Source organism: Stegostoma tigrinum, chromosome 10 (genome assembly GCF_030684315.1).
Source record: "Stegostoma tigrinum isolate sSteTig4 chromosome 10, sSteTig4.hap1, whole genome shotgun sequence".
In the NCBI taxonomy this organism is placed as follows: Eukaryota; Metazoa; Chordata; class Chondrichthyes; order Orectolobiformes; family Stegostomatidae; genus Stegostoma; species Stegostoma tigrinum.
The window spans coordinates 38,348,236-38,369,451 of record NC_081363.1 but is presented as its reverse complement, the minus strand read 5'-3'; the positions used below and the strand labels follow the sequence as shown (position 1 = coordinate 38,369,451).

The 21,216-nt window shown below is 41.3% G+C and overlaps 1 protein-coding gene across 2 annotated transcripts in view; it reads left to right on the top strand.

The window, feature by feature from the left end:
• The first annotated feature begins 397 nt into the window (after positions 1-397).
• eml1 (EMAP like 1) overlaps positions 398-21,216 on the top strand; it is a 248,697-nt gene continuing 227,878 nt past the window's right edge. For both annotated transcript variants that reach the window (XM_048537396.2, XM_059649108.1), the window contains exon 1: positions 398-614. In XM_048537396.2, the coding sequence (XP_048393353.1) occupies positions 587-614 (28 nt within the window). In that variant the 5' untranslated portion in view covers positions 398-586. The remainder of the gene's footprint in view (positions 615-21,216) is intronic.

Genomic DNA, 21,216 nt, shown 5'->3' with positions numbered 1-21,216 from the left:
AACAGAACATCAATAAAAGCTTAGATTGTATTCTGGCTGATGCGGCATTATCATTTTAAATGCCTCTACTTGTATTTGTGGACCTCCCAGTGAAGTTTATTGAGTGACTGCCTGTTCTCTGTAGTTATAGATGCAGAAAATGCAGCACTGTCTTTTGCTGCAACACGACATCAGCTAATACAGGGATGAGTACAATTTAAATCAATCCGGCCTTCTGTTGCCAACCTGTATATAGACTTTCTTGCCTCATTAATTTTTCAATGGCAATTAAAATATCCACCGCGACTCCAGTGACCTTGGCTGGGAATATTATGGAAGTAGGCGGGGAAAAGTAATTTTATCCACCAATAGGAGCAGAGAGTTCTGGCACAGAAGTGCATTCTTTGCATCCCATAATAAGAAGCTGGACTGTTTGTTTGCATTAGCTCAGGGTGGGGATTTCTGTGAAGTAGCAGCTGGGGCCGATTACTGTTCACAGTGTGAACTGCAGTGAAAGACCTTAACTGTAGGTTTTTACTGTGGTTTGGGTATTAACGCAGGAGTGGGAAAGCGGAAAGAAATAAAAAACAAAACCTCCTTGTACGTGATGTCTGACTGTGAGGGATTAACTCTGGGTAAGTGCCAGTTTCAGTTTATTGCTTCGTCCTCAGATCTCAGTCCCTGCACCGTGGTACAGATTTAAAAGCTGAATACTCTGCGGCAAATATTCATCAGCCTTCAGGAACTTCAGCTAAACTTGTTTTATTTTAAATATGCAGCTAGGTCAAATTAATCATTTGCTCAGCTGATGAATCTGCAGGACTGTAAAATCTGTAAATATCCAAAGGCTTATGTACTTAAAATAAAGATAGCAGAGGTCAGAAGATTAGTATATGAGACGTTTAAACGTATGAAAATAGTCTCAAATCTTTTTAGAGCATTGCAGTCCTGTAGTACTAAGAATTTCCAATGTTAATGATTCTCCTTATGAGGGTAGGTCATTCACACCTTCCAAATGTTCGCAATTATGGAATTATAATAGGAAGTATTGGGTTATGGTATACCAGTATTTTAGAATGGCACTTTACTCACTTAAAATTACATTGTTACTCCTGGTATTTTAAGCAAGGGTAAGTGTCTCTTTAGCTAACAAGAACCATTTTGGTGTTTTTCCAAATTGGATGGGACTGTTTAATTGCTAAATGGACACTTTGCATCAGTTTAAAAATGTGTGCAACTCGTGAAGTGTTGGGAAGTTCTCCCAATGGATTAGCGAGATTATCTAGCATCGTACAGTCCAGAAAAGGTCAATTCTCTACCTATGTTGAGCTTGCTGATCACAGTTGAATAAAAGCAAGAGTGTTGCAGTTGGCCATAGAAGAAGAGAGACCACCAGGCACTCTGCTTTGCTATCGTACAACCTCATCTGCAAGGGCCTTTATCCCCTTAATTATCAGCACAGACTACCTGAAGATGCTGGGAATATGGTTCAGAAGGGAAGGTGCATGCACAAAAACTTGGGACGAGTGTATCACCAAACTGAGGCCTCTGTGCCCTGTGGCCTGTTTGCTGGGACTCACACTGAGACAACCATCAACTGCACGTGGAAGACCATCAACTTGGTGAAAGACGCTCTTTGGTTTGCCCAAAATTTGTTGGTCTTCCAGAGCAAGGATTTGACCTTAAGTGAGTGCTGCAGACTGGCACACTCCAAGGTCCAGGACTGCATGCTGAGGGACACACTAAAGCTTGGAACAGTTGCTGCCAAGGTGCAGTGAGGAAAGATCAGCAACTAAGATCTTACTGCCAAATTTAAATGGGGGTCCATTCAGCTATTGGACCCTCCTGCAAAAATAAATATAGTCTTGTATAAGTAAGAAATGCCTTTGGTTCATTTGTTGAATCGAGTCAAACTCCAATATTTCTCCATATGCTACGAAACAGTAGAAACTGTTAGAGAGACTACAGATGCATATAAAGAAACTTATATGAATAAAATATATTTTTGAAATAACAGTGCATATGCGGACAGATATGTGGATCAAATTGGGCTTTATCTTCATGGAAAATTGCTGCAGCCATTCATTGTCAATATTTGCACAGAGTAATGGCATCTAAGGTGAAACTACCCTTTAAACAATTGGGGTAAATTATCCACACTGCAATATGCTGACAAGTAATAGATGGGAAACCAGAAACTTCAGGATTAAAGAATCATCATAATCTGAAAGCCTGATGTGGAAGCTAGATTCAGCTTTGTGTCAATGCATGTAAAAATGTTTAGCTCTGGTTAGAGGAGAATGGACACAGGAAGGCCTTGTGGCTTAGTGAGTAGCATATGTTTCACTGAACCAGAAGCTATGGTTTGAGTCCCATTCTACGACTTGTTGGCCAAGATGAATAAAGCATTTCTGACCCAGTCAAACACGTCAATAATTGTAACATGCTTCCAATAGGCAGTCAGAGCAGTGAGATTCTTGATTAGACACACTTGATTCACTACTGTTTTACAGCACAAGACACTGCTTAGTTTTTGCATTGAAGAACTTGTGTTTTCCCCAGTTCTATGTACCATTACCCATTGTCTGCTGGGACTACAGGTAGCTCTCTTTAAGAGTGGTGAGTCATTCAGTGTTGCTACTGGTGAGTCAGCATGTGTAACCCTCAACAACAACAAGAGATCATCTATGAAAATTTCTTCGCTATAACTAAATCGGAATGCTTGTTGATCTCATGGAAAATTTAGAGCCACGAACACAGTGTGGACAGCAGCAACTTGTGAGCTTAACTGACATCAACACCTACTTAGACTAGAGTGTATAAATTTTTTTGTTTGTCTTCAGGCAATCCCAGTTTGCAACATGGGAAAGTGGATCAGGAGGCGCCCTGCTGAATCTGAGTGCTGAAAATTGGCTCCACTTCTCAATATTGTGCAGATGCTGGCCTAGACTGTTGAGTTACTGCAGCAAGTGAAATGCTGCAGATCTACAAAAATGTCCTTCAAACTATGGTAGAATCTCATAAAATAAAATTAACCCAAGGCAGGAGAATTGGAAGCAAGTCACAGCATTGGTGGCAGGAGTTAGAAATGTTAATGACTGCACTTGAACTGAGTACTCTGTGACATCAGATGCCACCATGATATGATGTAATAACTAATGTACCATAGATCTTTCACTGTCATGCTGTGATATTTACGTTAGCTCCTGTAACATCATGAGATGTATGTCGTGTTGTACTGAAAATCTCAGCAAACCTTTGTTACACCACCTGGTATCTGTGTAGATGCATTACAGCCATGGGTACTTGCATGCCTGGGCTCCAGCGAAATAGTCCGGATGTACTGCATCATGGCTCCCTCAGTGTGCTGTGCCATTAAAAAAAACACAGTAAGGTGAAGACTGGGGATAATAGGAATAGCCGTTAAGTCATGCAGCATGGTGCGGTGATGACAACATGAGCACGATCCTGAAAGGCATGCAACGTATTTGCACTCTGCCGCTGAGAAGTATGAAGGCCTTTCCAGTGAAAGGTGCCATTGCTGAGTGCAAGTAATTACCTCCACCCTCAAAGCTTTCTCATAGGGAAGTCATTGGATGCAGCTGTTTTTATACCTCTGTTCTGATCTTCCTCAAATTTGCTACATTTTCCTTGGTGTGACAACCTTTGCCATTGCTGCTTGTCTGAAGAGTTCATATATCGTTTTCTCTCCATTAACGTTGGCCCAATCTATATCCTCCACAGTCCAACTCCTCCTACACCTACTTGCACCTTGGGTCTCTGCCCAGAATATTGAAAAGATCCTTACCCCAGTATTTAGGATTGGGTCAGCAGCTGCTGTACCCCAGACTGCTTCACTGAATCGTCTAAGTTTATTTCCCATGGCTGGAGAGTAAGGATTAAAGAGCCTAAAGTAGTCACAATGGTTTGAAGGGTGTGCTTGAAAGAAATTTATTTGTACAGAATTTATTGTGTTAGGCCATGCAAAGGGAACAGTTAAAACAGCAACCATGCTAAAAGAAGGTAGATGCACAAACAGTGGCAGCAGAGGAAGGTGTAGGACCAGGACAAATACCACAGCAGTAGATCAGTTTAGGATTCATTTGGAAAAGATGCGATGGTAGCATATCATCAATTGGAAGGATGTGACTCTACAACATGTGATCAATCAATTAAAGATGCAAGTTCTTTGCTGTAGAAATTCTTTAATAAATTCAAATGCTTAGATTATAAACCAATTCTTATGAATCATAAGAAAAGCTAGCATGATGTTAACCTTTTGAAAATGTTATAACAGGAATTGACTGGGGATTAGAGCTGGTTTTTTCCTTCTGTTGTTTTCCTTGTTCATCCTTTCTAAAAATAGTGATTTAATTTGGAATACAGCTCAGTGGACATCTCCTGGCTCTCACCCAAAGAGACTCTTCACAGGTGGCCTGATTTTAAAAATCTGGTAGCATTTTTAAACAGGAGAATCACACAACTGAATTCAAGAACAGAAACAAGCAACACTGGTTAAACAACAGTCCAGGTGGCAAAACCCTGGAGATTCCCTTTCCTACCATGTTAAATAATATAGCATTTCATTACCATTTCCTCCCTGGCATGTAAACATTGAAAGATGAGAAAATAATACAAATTACTTCATGAATTTTAGTTGGTATTAAATTTCGTTGCTGTGCTGCATCAGGTTGTCTGAGGACATTGGCTAAATGTAAACATGAATGTAAAAAAAATGAACATACTGAACTGAATCTTGCGTGTTTTTGGCAAAGTGCAAGTTGTGTTGAGTTTTTTTTGAGGTATCCTTGCTGTGAGATCCAGCAAGATTTCTCACTTTGTCTTACCAAATTCACCTCATTAGTTACCTTCCTCACTCAATGGCATTGCTCACCACCAATTGCATCCCAACCGTACCACATACTGCTCCAGGTACAACTCACCACTCAGCAGATACCTGGTATCCCTCGTGCCTGCAGCAACATTGAAAGCCTGTTGTTCACCTGGACAAACACTGTCTGTCTAGAGCTGCCCTGCACAGTTCCCGCCATTTACCCCAGACTTGGCAGACAAGGAGAAATTGGTGTGCTGCTTTGTAGGCAGGGTCCTGGAGTTCCTGCTTGATGGAATAGTGCAGATATGGGAGATCCTTTTCTTCTAGAACCAACAGTGGAGGCCATAACACTGGAGAATGTCAGCTTGCTCCCAGGTTTCTACCTGGGTCAGTGCGGTCTCAACCATCTGGAGGAATGTCCAGCAGTTGTTAGGTTGAACATCAATGACTTCCACCACTCCACCAGCATAAATTTCACCATCCTCTCTAGAATACCTCACACTTACTCTACCTCTGGTACTGTACCTTCCCTCCATGAAGACCCACCTCTATCACACACTATCAGCTGTGACATTTTCCCACTCAGTCTCACTCTCACCCACCACAACACCGACACCACTAACCCCGCATACCCTCTGAGCTACCTACTTGCTCAGGACAGCCCAACAGCTGTGCTACCCACTTTCATCTCCTGTAATTCCTGCCCCCTCTCTCATTCCAGGATGAAAACAGTGCTGAATAGGGCAGAAAACCTCAAGATGAGAGGTGAGGCTGCCCAGTGTTTAGTTCTTCACCCCTTATGAGGATGCTGCCCCTGACCACCCTGAATGGCTGACTGGCCATTTGAAGGCCCCTGGGCTAGTAGCAGAGGCTGCTCTGGACTTCCTTTACTAAGCTCCCTGTGTAAAGGCGATCTCTCATGACTTTACTGAGGTCTGCTGACAACTGAGACAAGTTTCCTGCCGTTGTGTTTGCATTAAATGGCAAGACAGAATAATTGATATCACTGGCTGAGGGGGTAAAGGTAGGAAGGCAAGGCAGTGTAAGGAAGGACTCAAAGTGAGTGAATGCTGTGACAATGAGCAGAGAGCATAGAGATGTAGCCTGCTGTGTACCATATGTCGAGTGTATGTCCCTTACTGCACAGTGTCCTTGCAGCAGCATTATAATGGTAGTTGCTGGTGCAGCCAGGGACGGTTCAGAACTGTACCACCAGGGTTTTTAGAGGCTGGCACATCACAGATGCCAGTGCCTGTGGATGTTGGTGCTTGTAGTTGGTGCCCATGGAGCATGACCCAGCATGTTGGTGCCCAGTGTCCAACATGGAGCATCTTCTTGGAGCATGCTGTAAATTGTCAGGTTTTAGGTCTGAAACTGCTCTGACTTTTATGTTGCGAATTCTAGATGCCTAGCTCGTTTGGTACATTTGGTAAGACAGGAAGCTAAATATTATTGAAGTGAGTTGAGCTGTTATTACGGTGTTGAACAAATAATAATCCCCTTAAATAGGCAACTTGACATTGCCTAGCAAAATTTGCCATGCCACTTGACAACAACCTTCGCTCTAATCAAAGAAACTAAATAGCTAGGTAGATAGGAAAGTGAAGAAGGTGTTTGGTATGCTTACCTTTATTGGTCAGTGCACTGACTGTAGGAGTTGGGAGGTCATGTTGCAGCTGTACTGGACATTGGTTAGGCCAGTTTTGGAATACTGCATGCAATTCTTGTCACTCTGCTAAAGGAAGGATATTGTGAATCTTGAAAGGATTTAGAAAAGATTTACAAGGACGTTGCTAGGGTTGGAGCGTTTGAGCTAAAGGGACAGGCTGAATAGGCTGGGGCTGTTTTCCCTGGAGCATCGGAGGCTGAGGGGTGACTTTGTCAAGGTTTATAAAATCATGAGGGACATGGATAGGGTAAATAGACAAAGTATTTTCCCTGGGGTGGGGGAGTCCAAAACTAGAGGGCATAGGTTTAAGGTGAGAGAGGAAAGGTTTGAAAGGGATCTGAGTGACAACTTTTTCACACAGGGTGGTGTGTGTATGGAATGTGCTGCCAGAGGAAGTGGTGGAGGCTGGTACATTTAGAGGGATATGGGCCAAATGCTGAAAAATGGGACTAGAGTTATTGAAGATGTCTGGTTAACATGGATGAATTGGACTGAAAGGTCTGTTCTGTGTTGTAAATCTCTCTGACTCTAACTGCAAATGCTGGAAATCAGAAAGCAAAGCAGAAATCGCTGGAAATGTTCCCTCTAACTTCTCCAGCTGCTACGTGGACAGCATTTGTCACCCATTCCTAATTGCCCTTGATTGGCAGCTGGAGGATGAGGTCAAGTGCATTTTTTCCACTTGTTGGTTCCCTCTCCTCTTGCTGCAGACCCTGTCTAGCAGCTTTATTCACTCGATCACAGGGTGTGAGCATCTCTGGCTAAGCCAGAATTTATTGCCTGTCCCTAATTGCCCAGAGGGCAGTTAAGAGATCAGCCACATTGCTGTGGGTCTGGATTCACATGTAGGTCAGAGTGATAGTAGCTTCAGAGATAATGGGAACTGCAGATGCTGGAGAATCCAAGACAACAAAATGTGAGGCTGGATGAACACAGCAGGCCAAGCAGCATCTCAGGAGCAAAAAGATAGTAGCTTCCTTCCCTAAAGAACATTAATGAACTAGATGGGTTTTTATACCAAATAATAATATTTTCATGGTTATATTAGACCCTTAATTCCAGATTTCAAATTCACATTCCACCGTCTACCTTGGCAAGATTTAAACCTGGATCCCCAGAACATTACCTGAGTTTCCAGATTAATACACTAGTGGCAATACCAGTAGGCCATTGTCTCCCCATACTGAAGCTATATCCTTCAGGATCCGACCAGCTTGATCAGTAATGATGGTGTTATCACTGGACGGAGGATGGGTTGCAGGGGGGAGGGGGTAACTAACATTAAGTTCCTTGGTCCATGTTTGATTTGAAGATATGAGACTTCATGGAGCCTCGAATCAATGTTAAAGCTGCCAAGGCAACTCCCTCCTACCAGTGGGACAGGACATACCCAGTGATGGTGATGGTGGTCTCTGAGACGTAGTCACACACACACAATTATACCATACAGACAATGTCAGGTTGTTGTTTGACAGGTCTGTGAAACAGCTCTCCTAATTTTGGCATATGCCCCCAGAGGAAGGAGGTCTTTTCAGGGTCAAAGTGGCTGATTTTGCTGCTGTCATTCCTGGTGCCTAGATCAATTCAATGCACACGTCCTGTTTCATTCTAAACTTTAGACTTAGTTGCATTTTGATACAACTGAATGGGTTGCTACACCAGTTCAGAGGGTTTGTGGTCGTCAACCACATTACTGTGGATCTGGAGTTGCACCTAAGTTTGACCAGGTATGGGCAGCAGATTTCCTTCCTGAAGGGTATTTGTGTTTGAGAACAGTTTCAATTCCATTAGACTAGCTTTTAATTCCAGATTTATTACATTTCAACAATGCCAGGCACTGCAATTTTTGTACCCATATTCTCAAAGCATTAGCCAGGACCTCTGGATTACTAGCATAGTGACACTACCACTTGCCACTGCTTCAGATGGACCATTGTGAAAGTACAAGGTGCTGATGGGCAGGTGGATGTGGATTTTCAGGAGGATAGCTGCAGTCAGTCTTGAACATGGATTTTTAAAGGAAGTTCAAGTGTAACGCCTCAGTATAAAATCTTCCCTGGTGCCCAGATCTCGGAGCTGTCCATGTGGTGCTGCAGGATGTCAACATGCTACAATTCTTTTTGATTCCTCCTTCGTCTGAGGAAGCGTTGATCTCTACCATGTCTGGCACAACCAAAGCATCTCTCCTTAGCAGTGCCAGGTTCTGTAAGGAACAGCAAACCATCCACAATCTGCCAGGCTGTTGTTGGAGCATATTAAATTGCTCCAGTTGGTTGCTTAGGGACCCGGATCTCAGTTTCTGGAGTTTGATGGTCTGCTTGGTGTGACTTGCATTATAGTTTTTTTGAGTTTCTTTACTGATGCCGTCAGCCATGTTACAGTGGGTGATCATTTTTGGTGAATATCGGTCATTAGGAGTGTTCTAGTATCGCTGGAAGTGGAAGGGTGAAACACTGTGGCACCTTGGAGTTCTGTGACTGACCCTAGATAAAATAATGCATAGGATCCACAGGATATCCAGTGGAGTATTGAGGCAACTAAATGCTTTGCATTTAATGATGACAGTAGCTAGTCTGTGGGAGGCCTGATGGCCACATCAGCCTGAAATTGCTGACCCAGGCAAGTCCAGTCATGGCACTGAAGCTTCTGGCTCTCTCAGCCTGATCATCCGATGCGGACATACTGGCTGACCATCCTGAAAGGGACATTGCTCCCTGGCTTAGTACACTGGTGTGTGGCTGGTCAGGAGATGCTGTACTTGTCTGATATGGACTCATGCAACGGACCTGTAAAAATTCAAGGCCATGTGAACTATCTAATAGTAGGGCTCTGAAGGAAATAGGAAAATTACAGCAATCCTTCAACAGATTGCATCTAATAACTGAGATCAGATATGGACTCAACTAGTTTCAGCAGCAGTGTTGATATAGCAAATAAGAACTGCTTTAACCAACTGTTAAATTTCTATGGTGTACTTCCCCTAGTAATGAGACAAGTAGGTTGTAAGCAATGCAGTCTTAACGATGGAGTATTTTCCATCCAGTCTTAACAACAAAAGTGGATGCTTTTTCATATTTTATTTCTGTGCCAGCAATTGACTATTTTATGATTTATGAAAGAAGTCTACTGAAACAGTCAGCCTGGCTACCCACAGTGTGGGTTACTCATGTAGATATGAAGCATTCACTAAATAAGAATGAACAATTACAATTTACATAGATGATTTAGAGTTGGGGACCACAAGTAGCATGTCAAAGTTTGAGGATGACACTAAGATGAGTGGAGGAGCAAAGAGTGCAGAGCAGTCTGAAAGTTTGCAGAAGGATATAGATAATTTTATGTGAGTGGACAAAGGTCTGGCAGATGGAATTCAGAGTTCATAAATGTGAAGTCATCCATTTTTGTAGGCACAACAGTAAAGGGACTATTACTTGAATGGAAAAAAATTGTAGCATGCTGTTGTGCAGAGGGACCTGGGTGTCCTTGTGCATGAATTGCAGACGTTTGGCTTGCAGGTACAACAGGTAATTAAGAAGGCAAATGGAATTTTGCTGTGCATTGCAGGAGGGATTGAATTTAAAAGCAGGGAAGTTATGTCACAGCTGTATCGGGTGCCAGTGAGGCCACACCTGGAGTATTGTGTACAGTTTTGGTCTTCTTACTTGAGAAAGGATGTAATGGCACTGGATGGGGTGCAGAGAAGATTCACTAGGTTGATTCCATAGTTGAGAGGGTTGTCTTATGAGGAAAGGCTGAATTGACTGGGATTATTTTCATTAGAATTTGGAAGAATGAGGGGAGATCTTAAAGAAACATATAAATTTATGAAGGGAACAGATAATGATAGAAGCAGAGAGGTTGTGTCCACTGCGGGGGTGGGGGGGTGCGTGGGGGGTGGAAGTAGTACAAGATAGCCTCAAAATTAGGGGGAGCAGATTTAGGACTGAATTGTGGAGGAACTTTTTCACCCAAAGGGTTGTGAATCTGTGGAATTCCCTGCCCAGTGAAGCGGTTGAGGCTTCCTCGTTGAATGTAAAGGAATTGCGGTTCATGGTGAGAGGGTGGGTAAGTGGAAAGATCAGCCATGAAGGGACAGTTGGCCTACTCTTGTTCTTAGTTCTTATGTTGTAATGTTCTAACTTTGTCTTAACTGTAGAGGGAATTTTTCTCAGTGCTGTTTTTATTTTATTGGCATTACATAATGAACAATAGGAAGTTTTTCGAAACCTTAACTCCATGCATGCTGTGTAGGCACTCTCAAGGCACAAGTATGCTCTGACTGACGGAGGTGGTTCCTTCTGACCTTCTGCATAATACTTGTATTCATTTCTCCTCCAAGAAAAATGCATACATTTGGATGCATCTTATTCTCAGAATTATCCTGACTTATGTGCTAACTTTTCCATGCACAGAACATTAAACACAAACTAGATTTTTTTTGGCCAATCCAAGAAACAGGACAGATTTACTGCTGAGGAAACTCTGGTTAAAAGGGAATTTGCTTCTATGTTTTAGGAAGCTTTAAGTCACTTTTATAGGATGAAACATTCTGCCAACTGCTACAGTAATGTAAGATATTAAGGGAGTCAGATGATGTCATTTACCAATGATACCTGAACCCAGATGTTTCATTTTATATATGTCATTCTTTGTCCTACAGCAGTACGTCGCTGTGAGAAAATCATTCAATTCTAACTGCATCATTGCTGCTTATCACTTATCCACCAGTACCATGTGAGTTCACATCACCTGGTCAGTGTGCCTGCAGCTCTTTGCGCCATTTTTGGGATTACAGAAGCTGGCATCCAACTGGTTAGCAGCTGTCTGAGATGAGATCTCTTTCTGAGGGATTGAAGTCCCATTTCCAACTGAAACGCTGCTCCCAGCATTAAATATCAACAAGGACACCAACAGGATCATGAGCCGGGCCCCCAAAGGCTCAGATAAAGTGGGAGGAGGGATATTGGGGGGACAGGAATGGCACTAGGGTGACTCATAAATTTCAGCTTGTAGAATTTTATTGTGCAGGAAATGGTCCATCCAACATATCTGTGATGATGTTTTTGCCCCGCTACAGCTTCGTCCCACTCTACTTCAGTTAACCTTATCTGCATATGCTCCACATTTTTTCCCTTGTAGCTATCTTGTTGCCTTATAAAGGCATTTGTACTATTTGTCTCAACTAGTCCATGTGGTACCAACATGCATGCTTTAACCACTGTCTCTTGGTAAAACAAAATCCCTTGCTCTCTGATGAAGGGTCTAGGCCCGAAACGTCAGCTTTTGTGCTCCTGAGATGCTGCTTGGCCTGCTGTGTTCATCCAGCCTCACATTTTATTATCTTGGAATCTCCAGCATCTGCAGTTCCCATTATCCCTTGAATTCTTTACTGGATTTGGTCATGGCTGTCCTAAATTTTGGCAGCCAGATTATAACTTTCCCACATCCAGATAAAATGATACTGCTTTACAGATAACCTCTCAAGAGGCATTTGCAAGGCCGTTACAATATTATTCACCCTAGAAACTAATGTAACATGATCAAACCAATGCTGTATTTTTCAGCTGCGCAATTCTTTAGTTTTGACGGTTCAGACTTAGAACAACCGCTTATTTTTGAGAAGAAAAATAATGCTTATGCGTTTCCTAGTTGTTTTGAGATCAGATGATAAAATTTAAGTGCTTTTTATTTGTAAATGACCTCTCTCCCTTTCACAGATCAAAATTACTGGCTTAAGTTATTAGCAAGTGAAATGTATTGTCATTTTTAATTCAACAAAAATCCTTTGAACTTTTCTTCCTTTTTATGCTGTAAATCTGCCATCCTTGACATTCTTCTTACCTATAATACCCTCTATTTAAAAATAAATTTGTTGCAGCCCTCGATCCACTCATAGCTCATTCTCTCGCAGATATCTCTTTACTTCTTCCAACACTTTCAGCTCAGATCCAAGTTATATCTAATTTGATCATTTTGGAGGATTACAAAAGTTGACCTAATAAAGCAGAATCTCACTTAATACCTTTTAAAGCAAACACTGAATTACATGGACACACAAGTGAAGGAAACCAAGTCAGACAATCCCCTAAATTCAACCTGGTTTTAATTTTCCAGTTGTGGCATACTGTCCCATTGAACGCTCAATATGTGATTCTGGAAATAGCTCATAACTTAAACTGACAGAAACATGTACATTCAGAGACAAATAATGGTGGAGTTCAGGTGGTGATGAGATTTTTGCAAAATATGATGCCAGGCTGGTGATTACTGCCAGTATTTTTCCATTGTAGTGGGGTGTGGAATCAGCTTTCTCCTCAGATGGACAAACATTGTGCCGTGAACGTTTAGATTTTCTTAGCCTGTTAATATGGACCAATGAAAGAAATAATCCTTTGTCTTGGCTTCCATTGTGGGATAGAAGAACCTCCATGATTAGTCCAGCAAAAGTATCAGTTACACCGTGTAGATGCTGAATTCTTTATAAGGTGTGGAGCTGGATGAACACAACAGGCCAAGCAGCATCTTGGCCTGCTGTGTTCATCCAGCTCCATGCTTTGTTATCTCAGATTCTCCAGCATCTGCAGTTCTTATTATCTCTGATACTGCTGAATTCTTAATCTGTATTTTAAGACTGCTCCTGCAGACAAGTGGTAATCATAACTTTGGTTTGGAGCTTGTTTTTCTCATCATCTGGTATATTTACAGATAGTGGCATGAGATCTCAGATACTTAAGTGCAACATAATCTGATGACGTTATAGTTTTAATGTGGAGGTCTAAAGTCATTTTTAGAGTGCAACCATTAAACTGAAAGCAATGTAACCACTACAGAGCTGTACTGCACTGACAGTCCATTGCTTGTGGATTTATTATGTGATCTTGATTTTAAACTATAAAGAGCCAGGTGCACGAATACATTCTGATATTATAATGTTTAGTCACCCAACACTTGTGTAAACATCATAAGCTTTTATATTGTTTAAACTGGCTCCATAACCATTTTAGGAAACAGCGTATGCAGCTATTTTGAAGACATAGTTTCACAGTATGGTAGTCACAAATGGTACAAAGCAAGTTTTAAAAACTTGATGTTACCAAAATTTGAGATAGTTATCCAAACTCTTCTCCTTTACATGCAAGCAGCATGTAAACAGCAGAGCAGAGCTCTATGTATTAGTGCTTACACAAAAGCACCACTCTCTGTTTGCCTGAGCAAAGAGAGTTGTGCATTAAACAGCATAACTGCCCAGTCCTGAGGAGGTGTCTTTGCCCTGAAATGTCGCTGGCATCTATTTCTTGATGAATGCTGCCTGATCTGATGAGCATTTCTAAGTTTATTCTTTCTGTTATCAGCGTAGCTGCACCAGAGGTTTGGGATTTCTTTAAGCATCATACCATGATCAAAAGGAAATCAGCTTTAATGCACAGGTGCCCATCTAGCTTACAGATATATTGTGGTTGTCATTAGCACGGAATGTTACAGCAAAATGGCCCATTATGTCTGTATCGGCTCTTTGACAACATGAAAGCCTTCTCCCTTTCCCATACACTGTAAATTTTACTGTTTAAGTAGATTCCTAATTCTCTTTTGATAGTTACAGTCATAAATGGCTCACTACACTTTCTGACAATGTATTCAACATCACAACACTCACTGAGTAAAATGGATTCTCTTCCTCTCCCGCCTGCTTCTTTTGCAGAAATGTGTTCTCTGGTTATGTTGCACTTCAATAACTTGAAATATCTTTCAAAAACTTCCTCACAACCCTGTCCCTTATTTCATGATATAGTCAACCTATTGCAACAGTCCTTTATTAATTCAAACTCCACTAGTGCCAGTAATTGTTTTTTGGCATGGATTCATGTGTCACAGATTGATGTGTCCAAGATTCCCCAGCACCAATGATAAACTGATTAACCTGCCATGTACAGGTTTATTCCTTTCCCTTTTTTTTACATAAGTGTGTAACATTTGTATCCCCCAGTCACTGGCATCATTCCCAGACCAAACAACATTGAAAGATTGTGGCTAGATCTTCTGCTATTTCCACAATTATTTTTCTTAGCATTTCATCCAGACTTTTCCATTTTGAGTGCTGCCGATACGTAAGTATGAGTTGTTTCTTTCCTCTATACAGTTTCTTTGTGCCTGCCTCATTTATTGTGATATTTGCAGAATCACCATCTTCCTTGAAGATAGACACAAAGTTGTTTTATGACCCCGACCATATTGCAAACTTTGTTATGGTCCTGAAAGAGAATATCAAACTACGTTATGACCTGGTTAGGGACCAGTAGCCATTACCCTAAATAGGTTAACTGGAGATCCAGGGGGCTTAAGAAGAGAATAATGCTACACGCCACCGTGGTTTGAGCAATGAACAAGACTGTACAGTCAGGAGAGTAATACAATCCACAAAACATGTATGACTTATTTCTAACACACTGAATTAATGTGGTAAATAGTGGTAATAGACTATGGACATAGACATCAAGCAGCTCATATGATAAAGATAGATCCCATGGATTTCTCAGCAACTCCCCCAACAGACCATTAATGACACAGTGGGTTAAATCTCATTTAACCTCATAAGGAATTACAATTCTCTGTTTTTGCTCATCTAGCCTTGAAACTCCCTCTCTAGAACAAGACTCGCGGACTGCCTCAATGTATGCTCCTGTTTTGTTTGATCATCTTCTTTCCTAGGTCTATGCTGCCTGGACTCCAGAAAAATGGCACTCCAGTACTTATTCGCCAGTACAATTCAAGCTTTTTGCCAACAGCAAGCAGCACCTATTTAGGTATGTCCCTTAGTTTTCCGTGAGCTCTAATCTTGCTCACTTGTGAGAAACAAATATACTTATAGACTTTTCAAACACCAGTTATACTGATCTACACAGCTTCTTGTGAGCCACCACAATATTTCTTTCTTTTCCTGATTCTTGACTCTTAATCTTTCGTTCATGCTACTTTCGTCTGTCATTTCCTTTTTTTCAGTTATCTACCATTTTTGCACAACAAGATTATGATGGTGGGGCTTGCTTCACTTATTTGGCTGGACACCTGGTTTGTGATGTAAAGTAGAGCCAACAGTGTGGGTTGAATTCCTGCGCAGGCTAATGTTACGATGAAGGACACTTATTCTCAACATCTCCCCTCACCTGAGGCATGGTGACCCTCGGGCTAAACCACTATCAGTCATCTCTCCAATGAGAGAGTAGTCCTATGGTCTGGTAGGCGAATTTACCTTTCATGTTCACTCAACAAACCACCATCAAAAATTTCCTTTAAATTCATTGAACAGTTCAGTCAAGTTTGACAGACACATTGCTGGTGTTATAAATGTGATGTTTAGAAAATGTTTTGTGACAGTTCCTTTAAAGTAAAGTGGAGGATTGGAGGAGGTCACTTGAACTGCTCTGCATTCTACCTGGTGGTAAGCATCAGTGGCTTGGTTACTGTGGAGTCGAGAGGGTTCTAAGTCAAGTATCTTGCTCAGAAGTTGGAAGATGTTCACACCTGTAGACAATGGCAAGAGCATCTGTAGTGATTTTTGGCAGACTGTCAGTCTTTTGAGTCTCAGGGAGGTGTTTCAGGCTTTTGAAATGGTTACACTTTAATTTGGTTGCTTAAATTAATTCTAGCTTAAAGTTAAGGATCTAGCAGGTAGTTAATCAATATTTCTACCTGGATATCTTTCTCATGTGGTTCATATTGCCATGAGATGAGACATGAGAGGGGGAAACTCAATGGAAACCTGTTGTGAAATGTAGCCCGAGTAAGTGGCCAGCTTACCATGCAGGTACGTAATCACTATCAGGATCATAATTGGTATGATAGCTTTCTTCCCTGCCATTTATTGGCTGCTTAAGGGTTTCAAGTGCCCCATAGATCAGAGGATTTTATAATGCTTTCCTTGATACAGGTAAAGTTGTAATGGAGGTGAGGACAGCGTTGTAGGTACAAACACTGGTAACTCAGAAAGCCATGGTTCCTGTATTTTCTCTAGTTTGCTAATGAAATTCACTGGATGAAATTCACTCTTGATTGCAGCGCATATTTCCACCACTCTGTCATTCTGCGGGTTTGGAAGTGACAGCTCTTGATTAGTACAGCATATCACACAGAATATAGAGTATGCAGAACAACTGGTTTTGTTTAAAACAAAAACCCAAAGGAAAGAAATTCTAACACAGTTCCTTATGAAAAGCAATGACCTAAAGTGATTGATGACCCTTTTTAAAATTACCAGGAAAATTAATACATGCAGGGAACGGCATCTAACCATTCCAAAACAATGCAGATGCTTTTGATTAATAATATAGAACAAAACATCTGCAATCTATTAGACAAAGTGTTGTCACTTATACTATAGTACTCACATACAGTATAGTACTCACTTATACTATAGTACTCACTTCAATAACAACGTTGTAAATACAGAATAAAAACAGGGCATAAAGAGGACTAGTCAAAGTATAACTTTTCCTCTGAATGTATCCAAGAACTCAGTTTTGATATAGCCATAAAAATCAGGGACATTGCGTTCTTTTCGTACTATTTGTTCCCATTCTATTGTCATGAACATTCACACCCAAGCTATTTTATTAATCAAAAGATTCTATGAACAAAAAAGGCAGAAATAAACCCGTTGAGATGTATAATTCTTGTAGATATTACTCCATGTGAGTTGATAATATCTCTGCAATCTGAGAATCAATGTAAATGTCAACCCTATAAAGAAAACATCTGAACTGACGACGCTGTCATCAATTTACAGGTCTGCGAGTTGCCAATCCACGGACAGATTAACTAAGCAGTGAAAGAGTATTGAATGTACTGACGTGTAATGGGATAGATGAGAGATTTGCTGAAATTCAGATTGCAGCTTCTGGAAATTCACATTTCCTTATCAAGTAATTAAAGACATTTGTTCCTCAGTCTGTTCTGAGTTGCCTGGTCCCTGATCCTGTGAAGTGCTTCATTTTGCAGTAAGAACATGGCGAGAAGGTATAAAATGAATAGCACACCTCTAAAGGGTGTGCAAGAGTAGGAGGACATAAGAACATTTCTGCATAATCACTGAAGGTGGTTGGACCTGTTGAAAAAGTGGCTAATAATGTATGCATTATCCTTGGCTTTATAAATAGGACTGTGAAGTAAAAGAGCAATGAGATTGAGCCCAATGTAAATGTTGTAATGGTACCAGCCTCCAGCACTTCCTCTGGCATCTCATTCCATACCATCCTCTGCATGAAAATGTTACTCCTTATGTCACTTCTAAATATTTCCTCTGTCACTTTAAACCTGTGCCCAGTAGTTTTGGTCTCCTCTATCTTGGCTATTCACCCTATCCATGCCCTTCATGATTTTATAAACCTCTATAAGGTCATCCCTCAGCCTCCGACACCCCAGGGAAAATAGCCCAATCTATTCAGGCTCTCCCTGCAGCTCAAACCTTCTAATCCTGGCAAAATCCTTGTAAACCTTTTCTGAACCCTTTCAAGTTTAACAACATCTTTCCTATAGCATGGAGAGCAGAACTGAATGTAGTATTCCAAAAGTGGACTAACCAACGTCCTGTATTGGTGCAGCATGACATTTCAGCTCCTACACTCAATGTACTGACCAATAGAGGCAAACATACCAAATACCTTCTGTGGTTGTGGTTGTGTTTTGCCGTTTATCGAACTTTGGTTGAGCACATTTGGAGTACTGTGTACAGTTCTGGTCGCCACATTACCAAGAGTCTGTGGATGCTTTGGAGAGGGTGCAGAGGAGGTTCACCAGGATGTTGCCTGGTATGGAGGGCACTAGCTATGAAGAGAGGTTGAGTAAATTAGGATTATTTACATTAGAAAGATGGATGTTGAGGGTGGACCTGATTGAGGTCTACAAAATCATGAGAGATATAGACGGGGTAGATAACAAGAAGCTTTTTCCCATAGTGAGGGACTCAGTTACAAGGGGTCATAATTTCAAGTTGAGAGGGGAAAAGTTTAGGAGAGATATGTGTGAAAAGTTCTTGACACAGAGGGTGGTGTGTGCCTGGAATGAGTTGCCAGGGGAGGTGGTGAAGGCAGGCATGATAGCGCCATTTAAGATGTAGCAGAGAGATACAGATCCTTGGAAAATAGGCAACAGGTTTAGATAGAGGATCTCGATTGCCACAGGCTTGGAGGGCTAAAGGGCCTGATCCTGTGTCTTTGTTCTTTGTTCACTGCCTGTATACCACTTTCAAGAAACTATGAACCTGTAACCCAAGGTCTTTTTGTTCAGCAACACTCCCCAGGATCATACCATTAAGTGTATAAGTCCTGCCCTGATTTGAATTCCAAAATGCAGCACCTCACATTTAGCGAAATTAATCTCCATCTGACACTCCTTGGCCAATTGACCCATCTGATCAAGGGCCCTTTGTACTCTGAGAACATCTTCTTCACTGTCCACTGTACCACCAATTTTGGTGTCATCTGCAAACCTACTAACCATTCCTCCTATACTCACAACCAAATCTTTGATTGAAGTAGATATACTTTAGAAATTCACTTAAATGATAGGGGACAGTGTTATTGCTTCAGTTACATGGGACCTTGGTCAGACCTCACAGCATACTGTTTTTAGCATCTGGCACTGAGGCTGAAGATAGGAATACCAATCTTGGAAGGGCAACAGTACAGATATGTCAGAACGATACCAGCGTCTATAGTACAAATACATGTTGGTTAAACTTGATTTCTTTGCAGTCAAGCTTTAAAGAATCTATTCTGTGTTTAAAATGGCTAGTGATTAAATTGTGTTGGCAGATAAACGATTTCCATCTGTGGGCCAAGCTGGAGCAAGGGGGAATTTCATAAAATTCTAGCTGGGTTATCTTAGAATGAAATCAGGAAGCCGTAGCTTAGTTGGCTGTATTTTGCAGAGTGACACCAACAGCGTGGATTGATTTCCCACATGAGCTGAGCTCAACATAAAGGACTCTCCTTCTCAACCTCTCTCTTCATGTAAGGTGTGGTGACCCTCAGGTTAAACCACTGCCAGACATCTCGATAATGAGAGAGCAGCCGTACGGTCTGGTAAGACAATGGTAACTTTACCTTTACCTCAGTAATCTGGAACTCTTTCCTACACATGTCCATTGATACCAGGTAAATTGAAATTTCAGGATTAAAATCAATAGATGTTTGGGCATTGAGCGATGTGAGCCAAAGATGTTTGAGGGGTGAGTTACATATCATATATTGTCGAAAATAAAGACTTCTGTAGAATCTTAGCACACCCTAAAGAGCTTTGTAAGTACATTTTGAAGTGATTTCAAAGCAGGGAAATGCAGCAGTCAGTTTGCACACAGCAAGATCCCAGAAACTGCAGAGTGACAATGACTGAATGATTGATTGGTTCTGGTGGTTGAAGGATGAGTTTTGGCCAGGACACCATGGACAACCTTTGTATAACTTGAACAGTTTGACAGAACAAGCTAAGTATTCAATAGTCCACCCCCTCATTAACATACGAGGAAAAAAACTATCATATCATCATTTCCTTGAGAATTTGAATATAGAGTGTTTATGTTACTGAATGAATGACTGTAGCAGTTATGCTTTTAGTTTTGATGGATGATTTATTACGTAGACATCGTAAAAGATCAATGTAAGGAATGCATCAATCTACTGTCTTTGATAAAATGTTGACATTGAATGTGTTCCACTCTTAATGGCTACTCAGTTGATGCTATCGAAACTCAGGAGAAAACTCTTGACTTCATTTGGTTTTTCATATTCAAAGCAACCACATCTCAGAATTTATTGGTGATTTTGTATGATTTCTCCAGATGGTCTTTGGAGAAAATTCAGCTGATGGCATTGAATTGAATCTGAAGGAACACTTTACTGCTCCTGTTATTAGTCTCTGCTCACAACTGTTGCAATTTCCTCAAAGGAATCCTTCACTGTGAAGAAGATTGCTAAATTGTATGAATTTATGATTCTTGATGTTGTTACTAAAGTACTTTGCTTGGCATTTTTGAGCTTGCTCTTCAAGATGATTATTCATTGAATCCCTACTCTGAGAAAGCAGTCTATCAGCCCAACAACTCCAGACTCACCTGTCCAGCTGCCTTTTTCCCTGTAACCCTGCATTCCCCATGGCTAATCTACCTTGCCTGCACACTATGGGAGATTTAGCATGGCTAATATTTTTGGACTGTGGGAGGAAACCAGAGCACCCAGCAGAAACGCACACAGACTCAGAAATGCGCAAACTCCACATAGACAGTCGCCCAAGGGTGGGATTGAACCCAAGTCCCTGCAACTGTGAGGCAGTAGTGCTGAGAGCTGAGCGACTGAGCCACCCCTTGTTTTAAGCTTCTAATTCTGAGGCAAGAAACTGCTGTGTCATATTGCAAGGTGATCATTGAACACTAGAGGGCTCCTGATGAGAGCAAGCATCAGGCAGCAATTACACTCCAGGAACTCTTCTTGAATTGAATGTTTGACAGACTCTAAAGTGAAAGGAATTGTTAAATTATTTCATTAAATTGGCTATTTTATTGGAGATAACAACTTTAGTAGGTGAGAGGGAACGGCATAGTGGAGATGAGTACAATTACTGCATTTAAAAGGCAGTAGGATGGGTACATGAGGTAGTAGGAACTGCAGATGTTGTAGAATCTGAGATAACAAGGTGTAGAGCTGGATGAACACAGCAGGCTAAGCAACATCTCAGGTGCACCAAA